Here is a 21,288-nt window from a genome sequence, read left to right as displayed (position 1 = left end):
TTTATGTGAAATTGCTATATTTGTTGGAAGTTTTCAATGTTTACTCTCCTGTTTTATGATTTTGTATAAAATTACCTGAAATTTTATAATTTTTACTAAATATGTGTTAAATTTCACCATTGAACTCATTTGAGTCATCTAAAGTTATCTTTGTGAGACTGTCTTTAATATCTTTTTTTTTTAATCTTTATTTATTTACTTGAAAGTCAGAGTTACATAGAGAGAAGTAAAGAGAGAAAGAGAGGTCTTCCATCTGCTGGTTCACTCCCCAGTTGACCACAACAGGCGGAACTGTGCCAATCCGAAGCCAGGAGCCAGGAGCCAGGAGCCGCTTCAGGTCTCCCACACAGGCGCAGGGGCCCAAGGACTTAGGCCATCTTCTACTGCTTTCCCAGGCCATAGCAGAGAGCTGGATGGGAAGTGGAGCAGCCAGGTCTCGAACCAGTGCCCATATGGGATGATGGTGCTTCAGGCCAGGGCGTTAACCCACTGCGCCACAGTGCCATCCCCATAGTTGGAGATTTTAACATGCCTATCTCTATAACTGGTAATATAAGCAGACAAAAGAAACTGTAAAAGGTAGATTTGAACATAATCAGCCAATATGGCCTAGTTGACATTCACAGGTTACTACATCCAACAACTGTAGAGTAAACATCATTTTCAAATGCACATAACACACTCACCAAAATAGATTTTTGGGGGGACTAAAGTCAAAACAAATTTCAAAGGATTAAAATCATACACTGGGCCAGCGCCATGGCTCACTTGGTTAATCCTCCGCCTGCAGCACCAGCATGCCATATGGGTGCCGGTTCTAGTCCCGGTTGCTCCTCTTCCAGTCCAGCTCTCTGCTGTGGCCCAGAGAAGGCAGTGGAGGATGGCCCAAGTGCTTGAGCCCTGCACCCGCATGGGAGACCAGGAGGAAGCACCTGGCTCCTGGCTTTGGATCGGCGCAGTGCACCAGCCGTAGCAGCCATTTGGGGGGTGAACCAACAGAAGGAAGACCTTTCTCTCTGTCTCTCTCCCTCACTGTCTAACTCTGCCTGTCAAAAAAAAAGATGAAAATTTCTTAAGACATATCCATATATAGAGATAAATGTCTCAGAAATTTAGAAAGATTAAAAATTGGTTATCTAGGTGCTGGCATTGTGGTGCAACAGGTGTAACAAGCTGCCACTTGCAACACAGACAGTCCCTGTTGGAGCTCTGGTTTGTATCCTGGCTGCTCTGCTTCTGATCCAGCTCCCTGTTAATGTGCCTGAGAAGCAGCAGATGATGACTCAAGTATTTGGGCCCCTGCCACCCATGTGGGAGACCCAGTTGGAATTCCAGGCTCCTGGTTTCTGCTTGACCCAGCACTAGTCATTGTGACCATTTGGGGAATGAACCAGTGGATGGAAAATTGATCTGTCTCTCTCTTCTCTCTGTCTGTCTCTCCCTACCTCTCCCTTCTTCCCTCCCTCTCTCCTTCTTTCTCACTGCCATTCTGCCTTTCAAATAAAGAAGTAAATAAATCTTTTGTAAAAATTGGCCATCGGGGCCAGTGCTGCGACATAGTAGGTTACACCTCTACCTGCAATGCCAGCAACCCATATGGACACCAGTTCATGACCTGGCTGCTCCTCTTCTGATCAAGCTCTCTGCTAATGGCCTGGGAAAGCAGTGGAGGATGGCCCAAGTGCTTGGGCCCTTGCACCTGCATGGGAGACTGGAATGAAGCTCCTGGCTTCTGGCTTAGGCCTGTCATAGCCCGGCCATTGTGGCCATTTGGGGAGTGAACCAGCGGATGGAAGACCTCTCTGTGTCTCTCCCCCGCTCTGTCTGTAACTCTTCCTCTCAAATAAATAAGTAAATATTTTTTAAAAAATGGCCATCTAAGTTTCAAACTCAGGACATAGGATAATTAAAGTGTGCTAACAAAGCCAAAAGGTGGTTCTTTGAAAAGTTAATACAATTGATAAATCCTACAAGACTAATCAGAAGAAGAATGAGAAAATGCAGATTATTAATACCATGAATGAAAAGAGACATCATTACAGATCTAACAGACCTTAAAATGGTATTAAAAAGATGTTATGAACAGCTTTATGGCAAAAAAAAATACATAACTGAGATGAAATGGACTACTCAAAAACAAAAACAGCAATCACAAAGCAAAATCCTAAGAAAAAAGAGAAAAATCTTAGTACAGCAGTGCCCCTTTATCCACAGTTTTCCCTTCTGTGCTTTCAGATACCTGTGGTCAAGTATAGTCCAAAAATATTAAAGGAAAAATTCTAGAAATAAGCATTTAATAAATTTTAAATAAATTTATTACAGCATATTATTATATTTTTTCAATTTATTTGGAAGGCAGAATGATAGAGAGGGAAAGAGAGAGCTCTTCCATCCTCTAGTTCACTCTTCAAATTGCTGCAGCAACTGTGGCTGGGCCAAGCTGAAGCCAGGAGTCAGAAACTCTATCTGGGTCTCCCATGTGTGAGGCTGTGACCCCAAGCACTTGGGCCATCATCCACTGCCTCCAGGGATACATGAGCAGGAAGTTAGATTTGAGGTACAGAATAGCCAGGACTCAAACCAGGCACTCCAATATGAGATGCAGGTATCCCACGTGGTGGCTTAGCCTGCTACGCCACAATGCCCACACCTATTTTCTTTTAGATATTAGTTCCTGTAGTAATTAACTCAAAGGGGTCTTCCATTGGGAGCACTTAAGCTTTTTGCTTGTATTCTGATGATTTCCACATTCATACTAGTTGCTACATTATAATTGTGGTCCAGAAGCACATTTACTTGCATACTAGAAAATTCTCATGGGATATTCTATTTTATTGATCCTTGATGTGTGCAATTGGCATCATCATTGCCCAAATCGGGAATCTTCGCACTTCAAATTTTGGTAGATTCTGGTGTGTTTCTTCTTTGGTTCTTCTTAGTCATCTTACCTTACTAATTATTCTGCAATATCTTTTTAAAAAAACATTTATTTATTTATTTGAAAGGCAGAGTTAGAGAGAGAGAGAGAGAGAGATTGATTGATCTTCCATCCGCTGGTCCACTCCCCAAATGGCTGCAATGGCCAGAGCTGGGCCAATATGAAGCCAGGAGCTTCTTGTGGGTCTCCCATATGGATGCAGGGGCCCAGGGACTTGGGTCATCTTCTGCTTTCTCAGGCCATAGCAGAGAGCTGGATCGGAAGTGTAGCAGCCAGGACTCAAACCAGTGCCCATATGGGATGCCGGTGCCACAGGCAGGGGCTTTACCCACTATACCACAGAGTTGGCCCCATTATTCTGCAATTTCTATCTTTTCTTTTTTCTTTTTTTTTTTTTTTTGTTTAAAGGAAAGAGTTTACTGGGGGGAACCCTACAGACCAGAGGGAAAGGGTGAAGAAGGTAAAGAGGGAGAAGGAGAGCATAAGAGAGATCCAGAGACAGAGAGAGAAAGACACAGATCAGGAAACAGAGAGAAAGAGAGCCATGTGTTCAGGAACAGGTCCTTTTAAAACTTTGCTAGGGGGCAGGCAGAGAAGTAGGAGCAGCGAATCCCATTAGGATGCGGGTGGGGCTGACACTGGTGGTTGGGCCATGAGGCCACCTGGCTTCCAGAAACGGCTGCGGGGGCTAGAGCCTCGGATGGTGTCAGGACTGTGTCACTTTACCAACATTCCCCCTGCCTTTTTTTTTTATAAAGCAGGAGTTGTATGGGATTACATTAGTCCCAAAAGTCCAGGAGGGGTAGAGGAATGATGATCTGTCTTTTTAGCTACTTCCTGCTGACATGGGGTGACAAGGTACTCTTCACTGGCATGGGGCGATGTCTCAAGCCACTATCTCCTGGGTGGGGAGCCGAGTATATCCCTATAGCAGCATTTGGTTGACCACCTGGTTGCTGAAGGCCTTGGTTCATTCCATTGTCAACTCCTGTGAATGCTTAGACAGACACGGTAGTATAAAAGATAGCATGAGAATAGCAACCAATGATCCTAAGAGTGGCATTAACCAGGTAATGAGAAGATTTCATAGAGAAGAGAAATGGGGGGGCGTGTGACTCTGGACCCTTGTGAGGACTGTTTGATGGACGTGGTTTAAAGCTGATCCCAACCAAGACCGGGAGAAAGGCCACTCAACTTCTGCAGATAGAGGGGTTTGTCTGTAGAGAAATTCTGAACAATCATACAACATTAAGTGGGGGAGAGAACATTAAATACACGCAAGTCAGGAGTAGAGCCATTGATGTTAGAGTAGAGGTTATGATTACAAAGGAATGAGGCCCCAGATGGGCTAGACAGGGTCATTATTGGAGAACCTGAGAGCTGCTGTCTAAACCACGACTAAGTTCTCTGAGAGGCAAATAGAAACTGACATAAGGGCTTGAGAATAATCTGGTGGGCTTTAAGGCCTTGTCAGGAGGCCCAGACTTATCTATCTCTTTACATGGGGTACATTCTAAGGGAGGTATGAACCTCTTGGGGAAGGCACCCTGTTGACTTCCATTACCTACCTGGCCTGGGAGGAGAGCTGGCCAGGTAAAGGCAGGTGGAAACTCTAGCAGGAAATTTACAGTTCTGTCTGTAATGTTACTGAGCCTACTTGGCTGTCCCCTCAGCTGCAGTGGTCACCTTGGAAGCTGGGCTGAGTGAAGGGTTTTTCAGCTTGGAGCCAGCAAGATCTGTGGCTCTGACCTGGGCGTCCTTCGACTTCAGGGCAGGTCCATTTCCAGTGATGCAACTCTTGGCTGGCAGAGCTGCCAGGGCTCTTCATAAGCTGACTTCTGCGGAAGCCCTGAATTTCCACATCGAAAAGCACTGCAGTGGACTGGCCTGTTGAGTCTCCTTGAGGGCAGATCACTGTACAGAGCTGCCTTTGATAGTGGCCTTTAATGCCACCTATCTTTTTTTTTTTTTTTGACAGGCAGAGTGGATAGTGAGAGAGAGAGACAGAGAGAAAGGTCTTCCCTTGCCATTGGTTCACCTTCCAATGGCCGCCATGGCCGGTGTGCTGCAGCTGGCGCACCACGCTGATCCCAAGGCAGGAGCCAGGTGCTTCTCCTGGTCTCCCATGGGGTGCGGGGCCCAAGGACTTGGGCCATCCTCCACTGCACTCCCGGGCCATAAAAGAGAGCTGGCCTGGAAGAGGGGCAACTGGGACAGAATCCGGTGCCCCGACCGGGACTAGAACCCGGTGTGCCGGCGCCGCAAGGCGGAGGATTAGCCTAATGAGCCGCTGTGCCAGCCTAATGCCACCTATCTTTACATTGCTTCTTATGCCTAGCTTTATTTTCCTCCTGGTTTTTGTTAAAGCAGACCAGAGAATGCAAGTCAAAGGGGTACTCAAGTCCCATCTCTAATCTTTGGTGGCCTAAACTAGAGTCTATAGTATCTTTTCCTTTTTCAAAGAACAGTAATTAGATAGTCTCTTATCTTAATATCCTCTTATTTTAGCTCACTTGGCTAATCCTCTGCCTGCGGCGCTGGCACCCCGGGTTCTAGTCCCAGTTGGGGTGCCAGAGTCTGTCAAGGTTGCTCCTCTTCCAGTCCAGCTCTCTGCTATAGCCCGGGAGTGCAGTGGAGGATGGCCCAAGTGCTTAGGCCCTGCACCCGCATGGGAGACCAGGAGGAAGGCTTGGCTCCTGGCTTTAGATCGGCGCAGCACACCGGCCATAGTGGCCATTTGGGGGGAAAACCAACAGAAGGAAGACCTTTCTCTCTGTCTCTCTCTCTCACTGTCTAACTCTGCCTGTCAAAAAAAAATGTTGCACTTGTCTTTGTCATTAACTTTATGGCATAAACTGACACATACTCCATATTATATTACACAGGACTAGTAACTCTTCTCTCAGTGCTATTTCCCACATGGCCATTATTTCTAACTTAAAATCAACATCTATATAGTTTCCTCAATTCATGCTTTCCTTAAATTTCTGATCTTGTCTTCCATGCCTGCCATAACTGAAACTTGCCCCTACATCCAGTCTTTTTATTATTTTGTGCTCTACCTATCCAGATAATACTCAGTTGTGCATGTTTTGTTCAGGATGTCACCCATGAAATGGCCCTTGCCTATGCCAAATTTCTTGCTCATCCTAGTTTCCATTTCCCAATATGCCAGGTGCTTTTCCCCTAATAATTTGACAAGTCTCTGAAAATAAGAGGTTCTGTCTTACTTTCATTATTCAAATGCTAAGCATGAAGAAGATACTTATATTAATAGTAACTAATTGAATTTGTAGGGGATAAGAATAGAAGAGTATTTTTGCTCTCAGAAGGATTTTTTTTTAATTCTGAGAGTAATTCAATGGAACACAGATTTTATTGGGAAGTAAAGAGAATGGTATCCTATTTAAAAGTTTATATTTGTATAGAGTGTTTCTGTTGTAATAGAAGTCCATTAAAATTATTAGCAAAGTGAATGGCATAGAGAATGTCTGCTTAAGTTCAGAAAAAAAAGTCTTGGGGCTTTGTGGTGGCACAGTGGTTTAAGCCACTGCTTGCCGTGCCTTACATCCCATATTGGAGTCCTGGTAGCTCCACTTCCAATCCAGCTCCCTGTTAATGCACCTAGGAAAGCAGCTGGAGATGCTTTGGGCCCTGCCACCCACAAGGGAGATCCAGCTAGAGTTTCTGGTTCCTGGCTTTGATCTGGTCTAGCCTTGGTTGGTTGGGGCCATTTGGGGAATGAGCCAGCAGATATAAGAGCGCTCGCTCTCGCTCTCTCTCTCTCTCTCTCTGCCTTTCAAATAAATCCTTTTTTAAAAAAATGAAAATGTCTTACTAGTATTGTGATCAGATAAATTTTCAAAGTAAAATATTCTTGAACTGCTTAATGAAGCACACATACCTTTGTTTTTAATGGCATAGAAGAAAATGTTAAAAAGGCTTCATGGCTGTCTCTCTCTCTCTCTGTCCACTCTGCCTGGCAAAAAAAAAAAAAAAAAAAGGCTTCATGGAGAAAGAGGTCATGACATACTCTTTAACTTGGGAATAAATCAGACTGACTTGAGGCATTTTTATGAGTGACAAGTATATAAGCCTATAGGAGTATCTCTTTTTTATTCTAGACTGATGATTCTTCATTTGTGTCCTGTTGGTAGAATCGGTGGACTCAGGAGAGGGTATAGAAAAGCCTTTATTGTGGGAGCAAACTTTTTATAGTAAGCACTGGCACTAGTGATCTCAGTCTTGTCTGGTATAGCCATAAGCTTAGAATTTAATAATTGAGGGGCCAGCACTGTGACGTAGTAGGTAAAGCTGCTGCCTAGAATGCCAGCATCCCATATGGGCGCCGGTTCATGTCCTGGGTGCTCCCTGCTAATGCACCTGCTTGGGCACCTGCACCCATTTGGAGTCCCAAAGGAAGCTCCTGGCTCCTGGCTTTGGTCTGGCCCAGCCCTTGCCATTGTAGCCATTTGGGCAGTGAATCAGCAGATGGAAGCTCTCTCCGTCTCTCTCTAACTCTGACATTCAAATAAATAAAACAAATCTTAAAAAAAAATAAGTTAATAAATGACAATGCAGAACTACTTCTAAAACCATGCCTAGGAAGCCAGTGCTTAACATTTTCAGAATATGTTGAAGCCAGATGCATAAGAATACAAAAACAAATTCAGAATAGGAGGATGACTGCAGCATGGTGGGGTTACTGTAGTTCACAATCAAGTATTACATGCTGTGTACAGAACTGGGAGAGGAGCTGGTGGGCTCCAAACACAAGAAAAGATAAGAAAATTGAAAGGCTACTTGCCCGGTTTGGTCAGTTTATGCTGTGTATATGCATTGAAATATTATACTGTGTCTCATAGAGATATATGAGTATTACATATTAATCGACAAATTTTAAATGAAATAATTAATTAAAATCTCTCACTGACTAAGCCAATTACATATTTTTATTTAAAAAATATTTATCATGAATCAAATATGTCTTAGGCACTGAAATGGTATTGGAAACACCTGTGACAATCTCAGCAAGAATTGCATATGAACTACATCCAAGGTAATTGCAGTAATAAAGAGATTGTAAGATATAGTGACTGAAATACTTAACTCATTGAGGGATTTCCACTTGTTCAATTTGGATTAACTGAAGTGGTCCTTTTTGTCTTAACGCTGTCTATTCTTATGGCAATTTTACTCTTCCTTTCTCTTTTTAGATGGGATTAAAGCCTCTCTAAAAAGAAGTTCTGGAAAAGCTCCATTTCATAGAGAAACAGAGGGCAAAGCTACAAGAGATGAGTCCTTGTGTTCCGTGTTAGGACTGTGGCAAGATGCTGAACAGATAAAGAGATGCCAGGAAAAGCACACCACACCTCCGGGCCATGCTGCTTTCATCACTAAGAAAATAATGAATGCAGAGTGGGATTGTGAATATAAAGACATTGGAAAATGTGCTCCTCCAAACCCAAATCTTTTTCCTTCACAGAGAAGACCACAGAAACGTGACACATTTGGGAAGCGCTTGAAGCATGACTTAGACCTGGATCTTCATAGTAAAAGCAGTGCAGCAAAGAACTTTGATAAAATTATTGGGCATGGTCACGTTTTCACCCAGGGCTCTTCTTATGCTAACCATGAAACCATGCACACAGGAGGGAAGTTCTGCGAAGGCAATCCGTGTGGAAAAGTGCTCAACGTCAAACACACACTCAATCAAAATCTGAAGTTTCCTGCTGCAGAGAAAGCAAACACACGTAATGAATTGGGGAAGATCCTCACCCAAAAGTCACGCCTCTTTGCACCTCAGAGAATTCATACCATAGAAAAAGCTCGCGAACTCAGCAAGTGTGTGAATGTCTTTACACAGAAGCCACTGCTCAGTATATATCTGAGAGTCCATAAAGATGAAAAGCTATATGTATGTACTACATGCGGCAAGGCCTTTATCCAGAATTCAGAGTTAATGATGCATGAGAAAATCCATACTAGGGAGAAACCCTACAAGTGCAGTGACTGTGGGAAGTCATTTTTCCAGGTATCATCTCTGCTCAGGCATCAGACGACTCATACTGGAGAAAAACTCTATGAATGCAGTGAATGTGGGAAAGGCTTCTCCCTCAACTCAGCGCTCAGCATACATCAGAAAATCCACACCGGCGAGAGACATCACAAGTGCAGTGAGTGTGGAAAAGCCTTTACCCAGAAATCGACACTCAGGATGCATCAGAGGATTCACACGGGAGAGAGATCCTATATATGTACTGAATGTGGGCAGGCCTTCATCCAGAAAGCCCACTTGATTGCACATCAAAGAATTCACACTGGAGAGAAGCCCTACGAATGCAGCGACTGTGGGAAGTCATTCCCTTCCAAGTCACAACTCCAGATGCACAAGCGAATTCACACAGGAGAGAAACCCTATATCTGCACGGAATGCGGGAAGGCCTTCACCAACAGGTCCAATCTCAACACCCACCAGAAGTCTCACAGCGGAGAGAAGTCGTACATCTGTGCTGAGTGCGGGAAGGCCTTCACTGACAGGTCGAACTTCAACAAACACCAGACCATCCACACTGGAGAGAAGCCCTACGTTTGTGCCGAGTGCGGGAGGGCCTTTATCCAGAAGGCAGAGCTAATCACACACCAGAGGATTCATACTACAGAGAAGCCTTATAAGTGCCCTGACTGTGAGAAATCCTTCTCCAAGAAACCACATCTCAAAGTCCATCAGCGGATTCACACAGGAGAGAAACCCTATATATGTGCAGAATGTGGGAAGGCCTTCACCGACAGGTCGAATTTCAACAAACACCACACCATTCACACTGGAGAGAAGCCCTATAAATGCAATGAATGTGGAAAGGGCTTTACCCAGAAATCAGTTCTCAGTATGCATCGCAATATTCATACATGAACGCAAGCCCGGCACTTGAAAATGAGAGCACCTTATAGCACAAGTCAGGTCCAAATATGTGTTAGAAAATCCCTCCAAGGCAGATCTGTCTGAGTGAGTTGCATTCATCAGGCTGTCTCACCTGAGATGAGAAAAATTACTCAGACTCTCTAAGAATGCTTTGGGAGAGAAGGAATTGCCATTTTTGTTCAGCCTCACAAAATATAGCCCAATTCATGCCGGGAAAACTACTGTCCCCTTGATGCATGAGGAAAAGCCTTCCTTGAGAAAGTAGTCAGCCCTCTGTGTCCACGGATTCCACATCCACGAGTTCAACCAACCTTGGATCAAAAATATTCTAAAAAATAACGTGTCTATACTGAATATGCACAAGCTTTTTTTCTTGTTATTATTCCCTAAATAATTCAGTATAACAACTTAGCATTTACATTGTATTAAGTAATTGTAGAAGTAATCTAGAGGTGATTTAAAGTATACAGGAGGATGTGCATAGCTCATATACAAACTCTGTGCCATTCTGTGCAAGGGACTTGAGCATCCATGGATTTGGGTATCCACAGGGGGTTCCTAGAACCAATCCCCACTGATTCCCAGGGGGTGATCATAAGGTGAATTGTTACCAAATTCTTATAGGAAGGAGAGGGCAACCTTACATAAATGATAATCATGTTTAATGTGTTATATTAAGCCATTGAAAGTGACAAAATGAAAGTTGAAACAATAATCTATTTGACATATAGACCTATTCTTAGTTTCATAGAGCATTTGTAGCAGAACACATTGCACAACAGAAATGGTTTAAGTAAAATTCCCTTTTCAAATTCAGAATAATTTTATCAAATGTCAGATATGTTTCTTACAGAATATTTCTATCAAGTGAATCCATAATTTAGAAGTCATTTTGGTTTTACATGCGCACACATCTGCAGGTATAATTTTACACATTATCCTATCATTCATACTGGTTTCCATAGCATAATGTTCTTACCTTCTTTCACTGTGTGAAAAATGCAAAATCACCACAGATTTCCCCCATTCTATTATGGATGTCCTTTTGCAATGTTACTTTCTTGTTTCTCTTATTAAGAGGTGGCATCTCTACTGCTTGACTTTGAACTTCGCTATGTAAATTACTTTGGCCAATGGACATTAAAAAGAGGCTCAAGAAGTGTGAGAAGACTGCCTGAGGCTTGCTCTGTCTTGCTGCTCCTTAGAATCCTGAGATCTCCATGTCAGGAAGCTCAGATCACTCTACTGTGGGATGAAAACCCACACAGAGCAGAGGCAAACCAACCTGGCTGAGGGCCCTTCAAACTAAGTAGCCTGCCAACCATCAGACATAGGAACGAGGCCTTCCTAGACCTCCAGCCCCAGCCAAGGCAGCCAAGGCAGCCAAGCCAACCTGCAAAATTGTGAAATAAAATCATTATTATCTTAAGCAACTACGTTTGGGTCTAGTTTGTTGCATAGAAAGCGCTAAGTCATACTTGAAAGTGTATTTTGGCAGAGTTATTATACTAAATCGTTAACACAAGTGGTATTGGCTTTGGGCCTAGATGCAGATGGCGACTGGAAAAACAGTGAGGAAACTGTTAATAAAGGCTCAAAAAAATAGCAGTCCTTGTAATTTGGTAAGGAAACACTGCCAAAGCAGTGACCATGCTATGTAGACAGATAAGAGAATGTACCAAAAGCACTTACGCATCTGGCTAAATAGATTTGCCAGTATATGGTAGTGTCAGTTTGCTCATATGAAAAGGTACAGAGATGAACTAAAGTAATAATTGTGCCATTGGCAAGCAGAGTTCAGAAGAAATACAGACTATTTAGTACTTAATGGGTTTGAAAATAACTGTTTCACATTACTAACCTCTGCAGCCATCAAAATATTTTCAAGGTTAAAAAAATATGGCCTTAGGATCAAATCATGTGTGTGTTAAGACCCTAGTTGGTGCTTGGAGGACTCTCAGCTACACTAAAGGGCTTCTGAATATCTTTACAACATTGTCCCACAGTAACGTGACACACTATTCAAAGTAGAAAGAGGCCTTTGGAGCATGGAGTAGATCCATGATTGAGTTTCATGAGTGAAACTACCTCCATGTGGGATTAAAGGGACTAAAGCCTTTCAAAATGAAAGGTAGCCTCCTAGACTCTCCTCTTTAACTTCTGTCAACAGGATACAAGCCAGGAAAGTTACCCATCTGCAATCACGGGCCATTCCTTATGGGAAGTAAAGGACATCTCAGAGGGAAGACTCAAGAACGATGTATTAAAATGGACTAGGAAGCCATTCCTAGAGAGAACTGTGCCCTAATCAAAAAAAAAAAAATCATTTTCCCTGGAACTGGGAAACCTAAAAATATTTCTCTGAGATTTCAGAATTGTTATGGAACAGTGACTAATAGGCACCTCTTGTTCCTTCTCATTTTGAATGAAAGTTATTGCAGTTATCTTGTCCCTACATCACCATTGTGTATATATTTTGTGTGTGTGTTGGGAAGAGGGTCATATAACTTGTCATTTAGCATATAGGTGTCTGAATCAAGAAACAGGAACTGTACCCAAAGGAGCTCCAGCCATATCTGAACCTGATACAGAAGACTTGAAATCCTGGATTTGAGCCTCATGTCATAATTTTGAATGAGACATTTGGAGGTCCTGGAGTGGGGGTGAATGTATTTTGCATGGAGTAGTAATGTAAATAATTTGTGACCATAGGCACATTGTGTTAAAAAATTCTACAAATTTCTCCTACCCCTATATGTGTTCCCATTTTTGAGTCATTTCTCTTTGTGTTTCAGTTATGACAATATCTTTTCATCTGTCTACAAAATTACTGATTTTCCCCCACCCTGGCTCTGTCATGTCTACTTATGGATCCATTGAAGGCATTCTTCATCTTAGTCATGTTTTCTTTTTTTATTTCCATTTGACTCTTATAGTTCTCATATTTCTACTGAAATTTTCCATCTCTTCATGCTTGTTGTTCATGTTCTCCACTACCCCTTTGTCTTATCTTGGGCTGCTGTAACTAAGTTCCGAAGACTAGGTGGCTTATAAACAGTAGAAATGTATTTCTCACAGTTCTATAGGCTGGAAATCTGAGGCCCTTCTTCTAGGTTGCAGATTGTCAACTTCTCGTTGTATTCTCACATGGTAGAAAGTTGACTAGAGTTCCATTTTTAAGCACACTAATCCTATTCATGAGGGCTCCATCCCTATGACCTAACTACCTCTCAAAGGCTCCACTTCCTAATACTATCACATTGGTGATTAAGAGTTCAGAATATAAATTCTTGGGATACACATTTAGTATGTAACACCCTTTGACATTTTAATGGTAGTTATTTTTAATTCCCTGACAATTCCAATAACTGGGTCAGCTGAGTCTGGGTTTGTTTATTGCTTTGTATCTTGGCAATGGGTGATTTTCTCTTGCTGTTTTGCATCTAATCATTTTTGATTGAATGTTGGACACTGTATGCAGGGTAGTAGAGGCTGAGGTTAAATAATATTTATTCTGGAAATAGGCATGGCTGTGTTTCTGTTAGGCTGTTAATGTGGTGGGATTGAGCCTGTCTAGTTAGGACTTGGACTGAGTTTGGGTTTTATTGTTGCCGTTGTTCCCTTCAGTACCACATATTTCAAATTCCTCTTGTGTTACCTTATATGTGGGGTAGGCACCGGTTTCCCAGAGAATTTCTCACAATGTTCTTGGACCACATTTGCCATTAGACCTTTCCTGTGTGCCTGCACAGGACCTCAAGGAGGGTTTCTCTCTCTCTCTCTCTCTCTCTCTCTCTCTCTCTCTCTCTCTCTGCTCTTGCTTTTCCTTTAGTATTAGATGACTGTGATTATTTGGTTTTTGCTGACCTGGTGATGCAGGGTTTGTCCTAAACTAGCATCGGTTTTTAGTTATGCCCTGTATCCCTATCTTTGGATTTTTTTCAGTTATCCTGCTGCTTTTCTCCTGGTAGAAGGCTTTGAATAATCCGGGCCCAAGATGGTTTCTTGCCCTTATATCATGGATAGATTTTTTTTCTACATTTCCCTTCTAGTCACAGTGGATCTTCACCTATGTCCTGAGGGCAGCAAAGTTAGCTCCATTTCTGTTAGTGACTTACGGCTTTTGTTCCATAGGAGAGTAGGATCCCACTGGGGCTTTGTGTCATGTCTGTATTAGCAGCTGCCCCCTTACAGGCCTACACCTAATGAAGGGAGACTCTCTAGTTCCCTCCCCTCTCCCAGTGTTTCTTGTGAGCAGGAAGTGGAGGTCTGTAGAGAAGAGCCTGCAAGTGGGAGCCAACTACCCTTAGGTCTGCAGCTGCCAGCAGTTCTATATTCTTACACCATCCTACACTTAGTCTTCAGCAATTCATTCAAAAGTCTTACTGAATTCTTACTGCTTGGATAGTGGCCCCTTCTTCCTTCCTACTCTGCCATGGGTAACCAGTGATAACTTTCTGCTCCTTGTCTTTTCTTATATTTCAAGATGGTTAGTTGTTCTGTGGTCTTAGTTCTCTAGTGGGTCCAAGAAAAGATGATTTTATAGATTACTCAACTTTTTTATTGTAAAGATGGGAGCAATGCTCTTTCCAGATGTCTACATCCTAGGCAAACCAAAAGTCTGGACATTCCCCTTTGGCCACTACCATCAGATTGTATGCCCCTTTCCAATGTGACTTTGCTGCTTCACCCATCAAGAGGTGGAGTCTAGTTCTCCAGCTCTTGAAACTGGGCTTAGACATTTCTTTGAGCTGTAGGACATCATCAAATATGACCCAAGCAGAAGTTTCATAAGTACTTGCACATTGAGGTTTGCCCACCATGGCTGCTCTTGGAAATCCTGAGCCCACATGTGAAAAAGTCTAGGCTGTGCTGTTGTAAGATGATATAGCTCACAGAGTGATGGAGCAGTGACCAGTCATCCTAGTTGAGGTGCCCTAGACCAACCAGATTTTCAACTGCCAGAGGTGGTATTTGAGAGCCTGTGTGTGGCATTCACAGAAGACAGAGTGTTTCTGAGAAGTGTTTCAACAGAGGACTTGTCCAAACTGTAGATCAGTTCATATGAGGATGGAAAATTGTTTCTTGATTTTGTGACAAGGAGGTCATTGTTAACTGATGAGTAATATTTTAGAAATGAATTTAACTAAAGAAAGCAATTGAGCAAACCTGGAGGAATTTATGAATTCAGGTAATAGTACTTCACCATAAAGCAACTCTTCTCTTAGAAAAATATTAAGGCCAGTGCCACGGCTCAATAGGCAAATCCTCCAGAGGGATTAGCCTATTGAGCCATGGTGCCGGCACACCGGGTTCTAGTCCCGGTCAGGGCACCGGATTCTGTCCCGGATGCCCCTCTTCCAGGACAGCTCTCTGCTATGGCCCGGGAGTGCAGTGGAGGATGGCCCATGTGCTTGGGCCATGCACCCCATGGGAGACCAGGAGAAGCACCTGGCTCCTGCCTTTGGATCAGCACGGTGCGCTGGCCGCAGCGCGCCGGCTGTGGCGGCCATTGGAGGGTGGACCAATGGCAAAAGGAAGACCTTTCTCTCTGTCTCTCTCTCTCTCTCTCTCACTGTCCACTCTGCCTGTCAAAAAAAAGAAAAATATTAAGTCATTGGGCTGGATTGCTCCATGCTGGTCTAGGTTATACTGAGAAATGAGAGTTGGCCAAAAGTAGAAGTTATGTGACATTTGAAAGGCCAAAAGGAAGGAGCCACCGTTACTCTCAAAGTCTTTGTGATTAGATACAATGAAGGGCAGATGCAGAGCTATCCAGCAGGTTATGAGTTTTCCTCACTCATCTACCCTATCTGCCACCCTTCCTTCCAGCTCCCAGCCCTGGGGCTCAGCATTAGTCTCGTGCCTACCATTAGTTACTTGGCTGCAGACACACAAAGCTAACAGCTTCTCATCAGTTTCTCCATCCACTCCCTCTCACTATCCCACCTCGACAGCTGGATGTGCATGGCTTCTCAGATTTTCCTGAAAGTTCTGACTTACTCACTCATGCTAATGTTTCAAAGCGGCTGAGTTAGTGACTCCTCTGACCTTCCAGTTCTTCCTTCCATACCTCTACTTCCCCAGCTACTTCTATAAATTATGTGAGATCCAGTTAATATTTTTAAATCTCTTATTCCATATATTCATGGTGATTATGCTTCCCTGATTGGGACAAGTTCCTAAGAGCTTGGTCCATGTTGCTCTTCTAAAATTGAGTTATGCCATTTAGAAATCTTAGATGAACTTGCTCTGTTGTTCCCTTGTATATAATGTACCTTTTTGCCTCATGCTTCTTTTTTAGTTCTTGAAGATAAGAATCCATGAAAGCATAGTCTTGGTCCTGATTTTGGTGTATGAATTTTACCTAGATTATAGTAAACCATTCATTGATTTCAGGGAAGTTTTGTTTTGCTTAACATTTTTTTTTCTGATACACTCCTTCAGGGATATCAATTTCACAGATATAAGCTGTGTCTTTGTCATCTTTTACATTCATTTTGTGCCATTCTGCATTCCTTTTATGTCATCATTCTTTTGTGTTTGTGTGATTGGCTCTTGTCTCCTGTTCAGAGGCAATTCTCCATGAACCTCATTTTTCTTCATGTTAAACAGTAACAACAAATCCGCTCAGATTTACTTACATTGCAGGATAATAAAAATAAAGAATTTCTCCTTCCTTGTGGACATTTCCAGAGAAGATGGGCAATAAAACAATATAACAGTATTTCTCCCACATCTTAATTATGTACATTTTCAATTGTAGAAATATTGAAAGAACAGCACAATACATACAATTTTCATCTAGATTTAGTAATATATGTACATTTTTCCTGAAATATTGATGTTATAGATACTAATATTATACCCGTGATTGAACATCCATCTCCTAAAAATGGACAGTCTCCCACATAACTGGGATATCATTTTCAGCCTAATTTTATGATTTCCAATATCCAGTCCATTTTCAAATTTCTCCTATTGTCCCCCAAATATATTTTATAGCTTTATTGAGCTATAATTAACATATAATAAATATAACTTATTTAAAGCATATGATTTAATTAGTTTTGACACATGTACACATTTCATAGCATAATTGCAATAAAAATATTGAACACATCTATCACTCACCCTCCTCACATCATTGCCTCGTCCATAGGCAACCGATGATCTGGTTTCTGTCATTATAGATTAGTTCGCATTTTCTGTAATTTTATGTAAATGGAATCACATTGTGGGTTCTCTGGCTTATTTCATTCAGCATAATTTTGAGATTCATTTGTATTCTTACATGTATCTAGATTCATTCATGTATTTTTATTTCTACGTGATATTTCATTGTATAGATATACCCAAATTTGTTTATGCATGTATTGATGGAAATTTGTTTCTAGTTTTTGGACTCTTTCAAATAAAACCATTATGAATATTTGTACATGGTTTTCATTTCTCTTGGACAAATGCCAAGGAGTGAATGACTTGGTCATACAGTAGGTAGATGCTTAATATTTTAAAAATTGCTAAACTGTTTTTCCAAACTGTGCTATTTTGCATTTGTACCAGAAGTATAAAAATGTCCCAGTTACTTCATATCTTTGTCTTCACTGGGTATGGTTTTTAATGTAGCCATTTAGTATGAATGTAGTGGTATCTTACAATGAGTTCAATGTATACTCCCCTCACAACTAGTGCTTTGAGTATCTTTTCTTGTACACAGTCCTCTGAGATGGTTTGGAATGTGTGGAGCCTTTTGGGAGGTGTTTGAGTCATGGAGGCAGAGCCCTTTGAGTGACTTCTCGTTCTCCCAGAACTGGATTAGTTATTGTGTGAGTGAACTGATCTAAAGCAAGCTTGGCTTCCCTGACTTTTTCATACTTCCTTTCTCACACATGTGCTCCTTACAAATGCACCGAGTTCCCCACCATTGCAATGACGCTATGAGGTGCCACCAGAAGCTGAGCAGATGTGGGCACCATGATCTGGGACATTCTCAGTTCCAGAACAGTGAGTCAAAATAAAACTCTCTCATTTGTAAATGACCCACGATTTTGTTACAGTAATGGAAAATGGGCTGAGACATCATTTATATATCATCTTGATTGTTACTGTCTTTTAAAACATTTTACCCATTTTTTTTCTTTTCTTTTATAATAACATGCTTTTTTTTTTTTGACAGGTAGAGTGGATAGAGAGAGAGACAGAGAGAAAGGTCTTCCTTTTTGCCGTTGGTTCACCCTCCAATGGCTGCTGCAGCCAGCGCATCTCGCTGATCCGAAGCCAGGAGCCAGGTGTTTCTCCTGGTCTCCCATGCGGGTGCAGGGCCCAAGGACTTGGGCCATCCTCCACTGCTTTCCTGGGCCACAGCAGAGAGCTGGCCTGGAAGAGGGGCAACCGGGATAGAATCTGGCGCCCCAACCGGGACTAGAACCCGGTGTGCTGGCGCCGCAAGGCGGAGGATTAGCCTGTTAAGCCACGGCGCCGGCCATTTTACCCATTTTTAAAAGATAGATTTATTTATTTGAAAGGCAGAAGGACAAAGAGAAGGAAAGGCAGACAGAGAAAGATCTTCCATCTGCTGGTTTACTTCCTGAATGTTTGCAATGGCCAGAGCTGGGCCAGGATGAACCCAAGAGCCGAGAACTCCATCTGAATCTCCCACGTGGGTGTCAGGGACCCATGTACTTGGGCCATCATCTGCTGCCTCCCCAGTTGCATTAGCCAGAAGCTGGATCAGAAGCAGAAGAACCTGAACTTGAACAGACATTCAAGTATGCGATGCAAGTGTCCCAAGTGGCAGCTTAACCTGCTGCACCACAATGCCTGCCTCAATATTTTGCCCTTTTTTTAAAAAAAGATTTTATTTATTATTTATTTGAGAGGTAGAGTTACAGATAGTGAGATGTAGAGAGAGAAAGAGAGGTCTTCCATCTGCTAGTTTACTCCCCAGAAGGCCACAACAGCCAGAGCTGGACTAGTTCAAAGCCAAGAGCCATGAGCTTCCTCTGGGTCTCCCACGTGGGTACAGGGGCCCAAGGACCTGAGCCATTCTCCACTGCTTTCCCAGGCCATAGCAGAGAGCTGGATCAGTAGAGCAGCCAGGGCTCAAGCTGGTGCCCATATGGGATGCCGGCACTGCAAGCAGAGGATTAACCTGTGCCACAGCACCAGCCCCTACTCTGCCCTTCTTCTTCTTCTTTTTTTTTTTTTCGACAGGCAGAGTGGACAGTGAGAGACAGAGAGAAAGGTCTTCCTTTGCCATTGGTTCACCTCCAATGGCCGCTGCGGCTGGCGCACCGCGCTGATCTGAAGCCAGGAGCCAGGTGCCTCTCCTGGTCTCCCATGGGGTGCAGGGCCCAAGGACGTGGGCCATCCTCCACTGCCTTCCCGGGCCATAGCAGAGAGCTGTCCTGGAAGAGCGGCAACCGGGACAGAATCCGGCGCCCCGACCGGGACTAGAACCCGGTGTGCCGGCGCCGCAAGGTGGAGGATTAGCCTGTTGAGCCACGGCGCCGGCCTACTCTGCCCTTCTTAAACTAGTATATTTCTTTTATTTTTGAGTTGTAAGAGTTCTGTATAAATCCTGTATGTAAGTCTATTGTTACATATGTATTTTTGCTAGCATTTTTATCCCAGGTTTGCCTTTTCATTTAAGTAACAGAAGAGCACAAGCTTTTCGTTTTAGTAAGTCCAATTTGTTTTTATTTTCTTAGTTTATGCCTTTTATGTTATGGTCAAGAAATTTTTTGTAAAACCTAAGGTCATTAAGATTTATGTTATGTGTTCTTCTAGAAGTTTTATAATGTTGGCTCTTTTTTTTAAAAAAAATATTTATTTAAAGTCACAGTTACAGAGAGGCATGGGGGTGGTGTCTTGCAGCCACTGGTTCACTCCCCAAATGGCCACGATGGCCAGGGCTGGGTCAGGCTGAAGCCAGGAACCAGGATTTTCATCCAGTCTCACATGTGGGTGTAGGGGCCCAAGAACTTGGGTTCTACTGCTTTCCCAGGCACATTATCAGGGAGCTGGATAGGAAGTGAAGCAGGTGGTACTCAAACCTGTGCCCATATGGGATGCCAGCACTGCAGGCTAGGGCTTTACCTGCTATGCCACAGCATCAGCCACCATAAAATTGACTCTTAGGGGCTGGCGCTGTAGCGTAGTGGGTAAAGCTGCTGCCTGCAGTGCTGGCATCCCATATGGGTGCCAGTTCAAGTCCCAGCTGCTCCACTTCTGATCCAGCTCTCTGCTATGGCCTGGGAAAGCAGTAGAAGATGGCCCAAGTCTTTGGGCCCCTGGGAGACCCAGAGGGGAGACCCAGATGATGCTCCTGGCTCCTGGCTTTAGATCGGCACAGTTCCGTCCATTGCAGCCAATTGGGGAGTGAACCAGTGAATGGAAGACCTCTCTCTCTCTCTCTCTCTCTCTCTCTGTGTGTGTGTGTGTAACTCCGACTTTCAAATAAATAAATAATTCTTTAAAAATTGATTCTTAGATTTGGCTCTGTGATCCATTTTAATTTAATTTTATATAAATCCTGTCCAAGGATTCAAGTTCATTTTGGCTTTCATATAGCTGTGCAGCCATATGAATTGGTGTTCCAGCACCATTAAATGGAAAAGATGATCCATTGAATTGCTTTTATTAGAAAATCAATTGGCTGGTTGTATTTCGGTTCTATTTTTGTTGGCCTATTGTAATGGCAGTACCACTATTGTCATTACTGTAGCTTCTGCCTCACTGCAGGATTACTGAATACTATAGCTTCTTAAGTCTTGAATTGGGGCTGGAGCTGTGGCACAGTGGGTTAGGCTGTGGCCTGCAGTGCCAGCATCCCATATGGATGCCAGTTTGAGTCCTGGCTGCTCCACTTCAGATCCAGCTGCCTACTAATGCACCTGGGAAAGCAGCAGAGGATGGCCCAAGTCTTGGGCCCCTGCACCCACATGGGAGACCTGGAAGAAGCTCCTGGCTCCTGGCTTCAGCTTGGCCCAGCCCTCGTAGTTGCAGCCATTTAGGCAGTGAACCAGCCGGTGGAAAATGAATCTCTCTCTCTCTCTCTCTTTCTCTCCCCCTCTGCCTTTCAAATAAAATTTTTAAAAACATATTGAATCAGGTCATATTAAGAACTTCTACTTTATTCTTTTTTCTAGTTTTCTAGTTTCTCTAGCTATTCTAAGTCTTCTGAATTACCATAGAAGTTTATAATCAGCTATAAAAAGCATGCTGGGATTTTGATTGGAGTTGAATTGAATGGAGAAGACCGACAACTCAGTAATATTGTCTTCATATTCATGAACAAGATATACCTTTCCCTTTATTTAGGTGTTTACTTCATGTGTTCTATAATCCCTAATGTACAAGTCTTACATTTTTTTTCAAATTTACCCCTAAATTTCATGTACATGGTATTTTATTTTAAATATTT

At 42.9% G+C, this 21,288-nt stretch overlaps 1 protein-coding gene across 2 annotated transcripts in view; it reads left to right on the top strand.

The window, feature by feature from the left end:
• ZNF81 (zinc finger protein 81) overlaps nucleotides 1–17,184 on the top strand; it is a 70,898-nt gene extending 53,714 nt beyond the window's left edge. For both annotated transcript variants that reach the window (XM_062183658.1, XM_062183657.1), the window contains exon 5: nucleotides 8,155–17,184. In XM_062183658.1, coding sequence (XP_062039642.1) covers nucleotides 8,155–9,851 — 1,697 coding nt within the window. In that variant the 3' untranslated portion in view covers nucleotides 9,852–17,184. The remainder of the gene's footprint in view (nucleotides 1–8,154) is intronic.
• The last annotated feature ends 4,104 nt before the right edge of the window (nucleotides 17,185–21,288 follow it).

This window comes from Lepus europaeus, chromosome X, assembly GCF_033115175.1.
Source record: "Lepus europaeus isolate LE1 chromosome X, mLepTim1.pri, whole genome shotgun sequence".
NCBI classification, from domain to species: Eukaryota; Metazoa; Chordata; class Mammalia; order Lagomorpha; family Leporidae; genus Lepus; species Lepus europaeus.
This window is presented reverse-complemented; position numbering and strand designations above follow the sequence as displayed.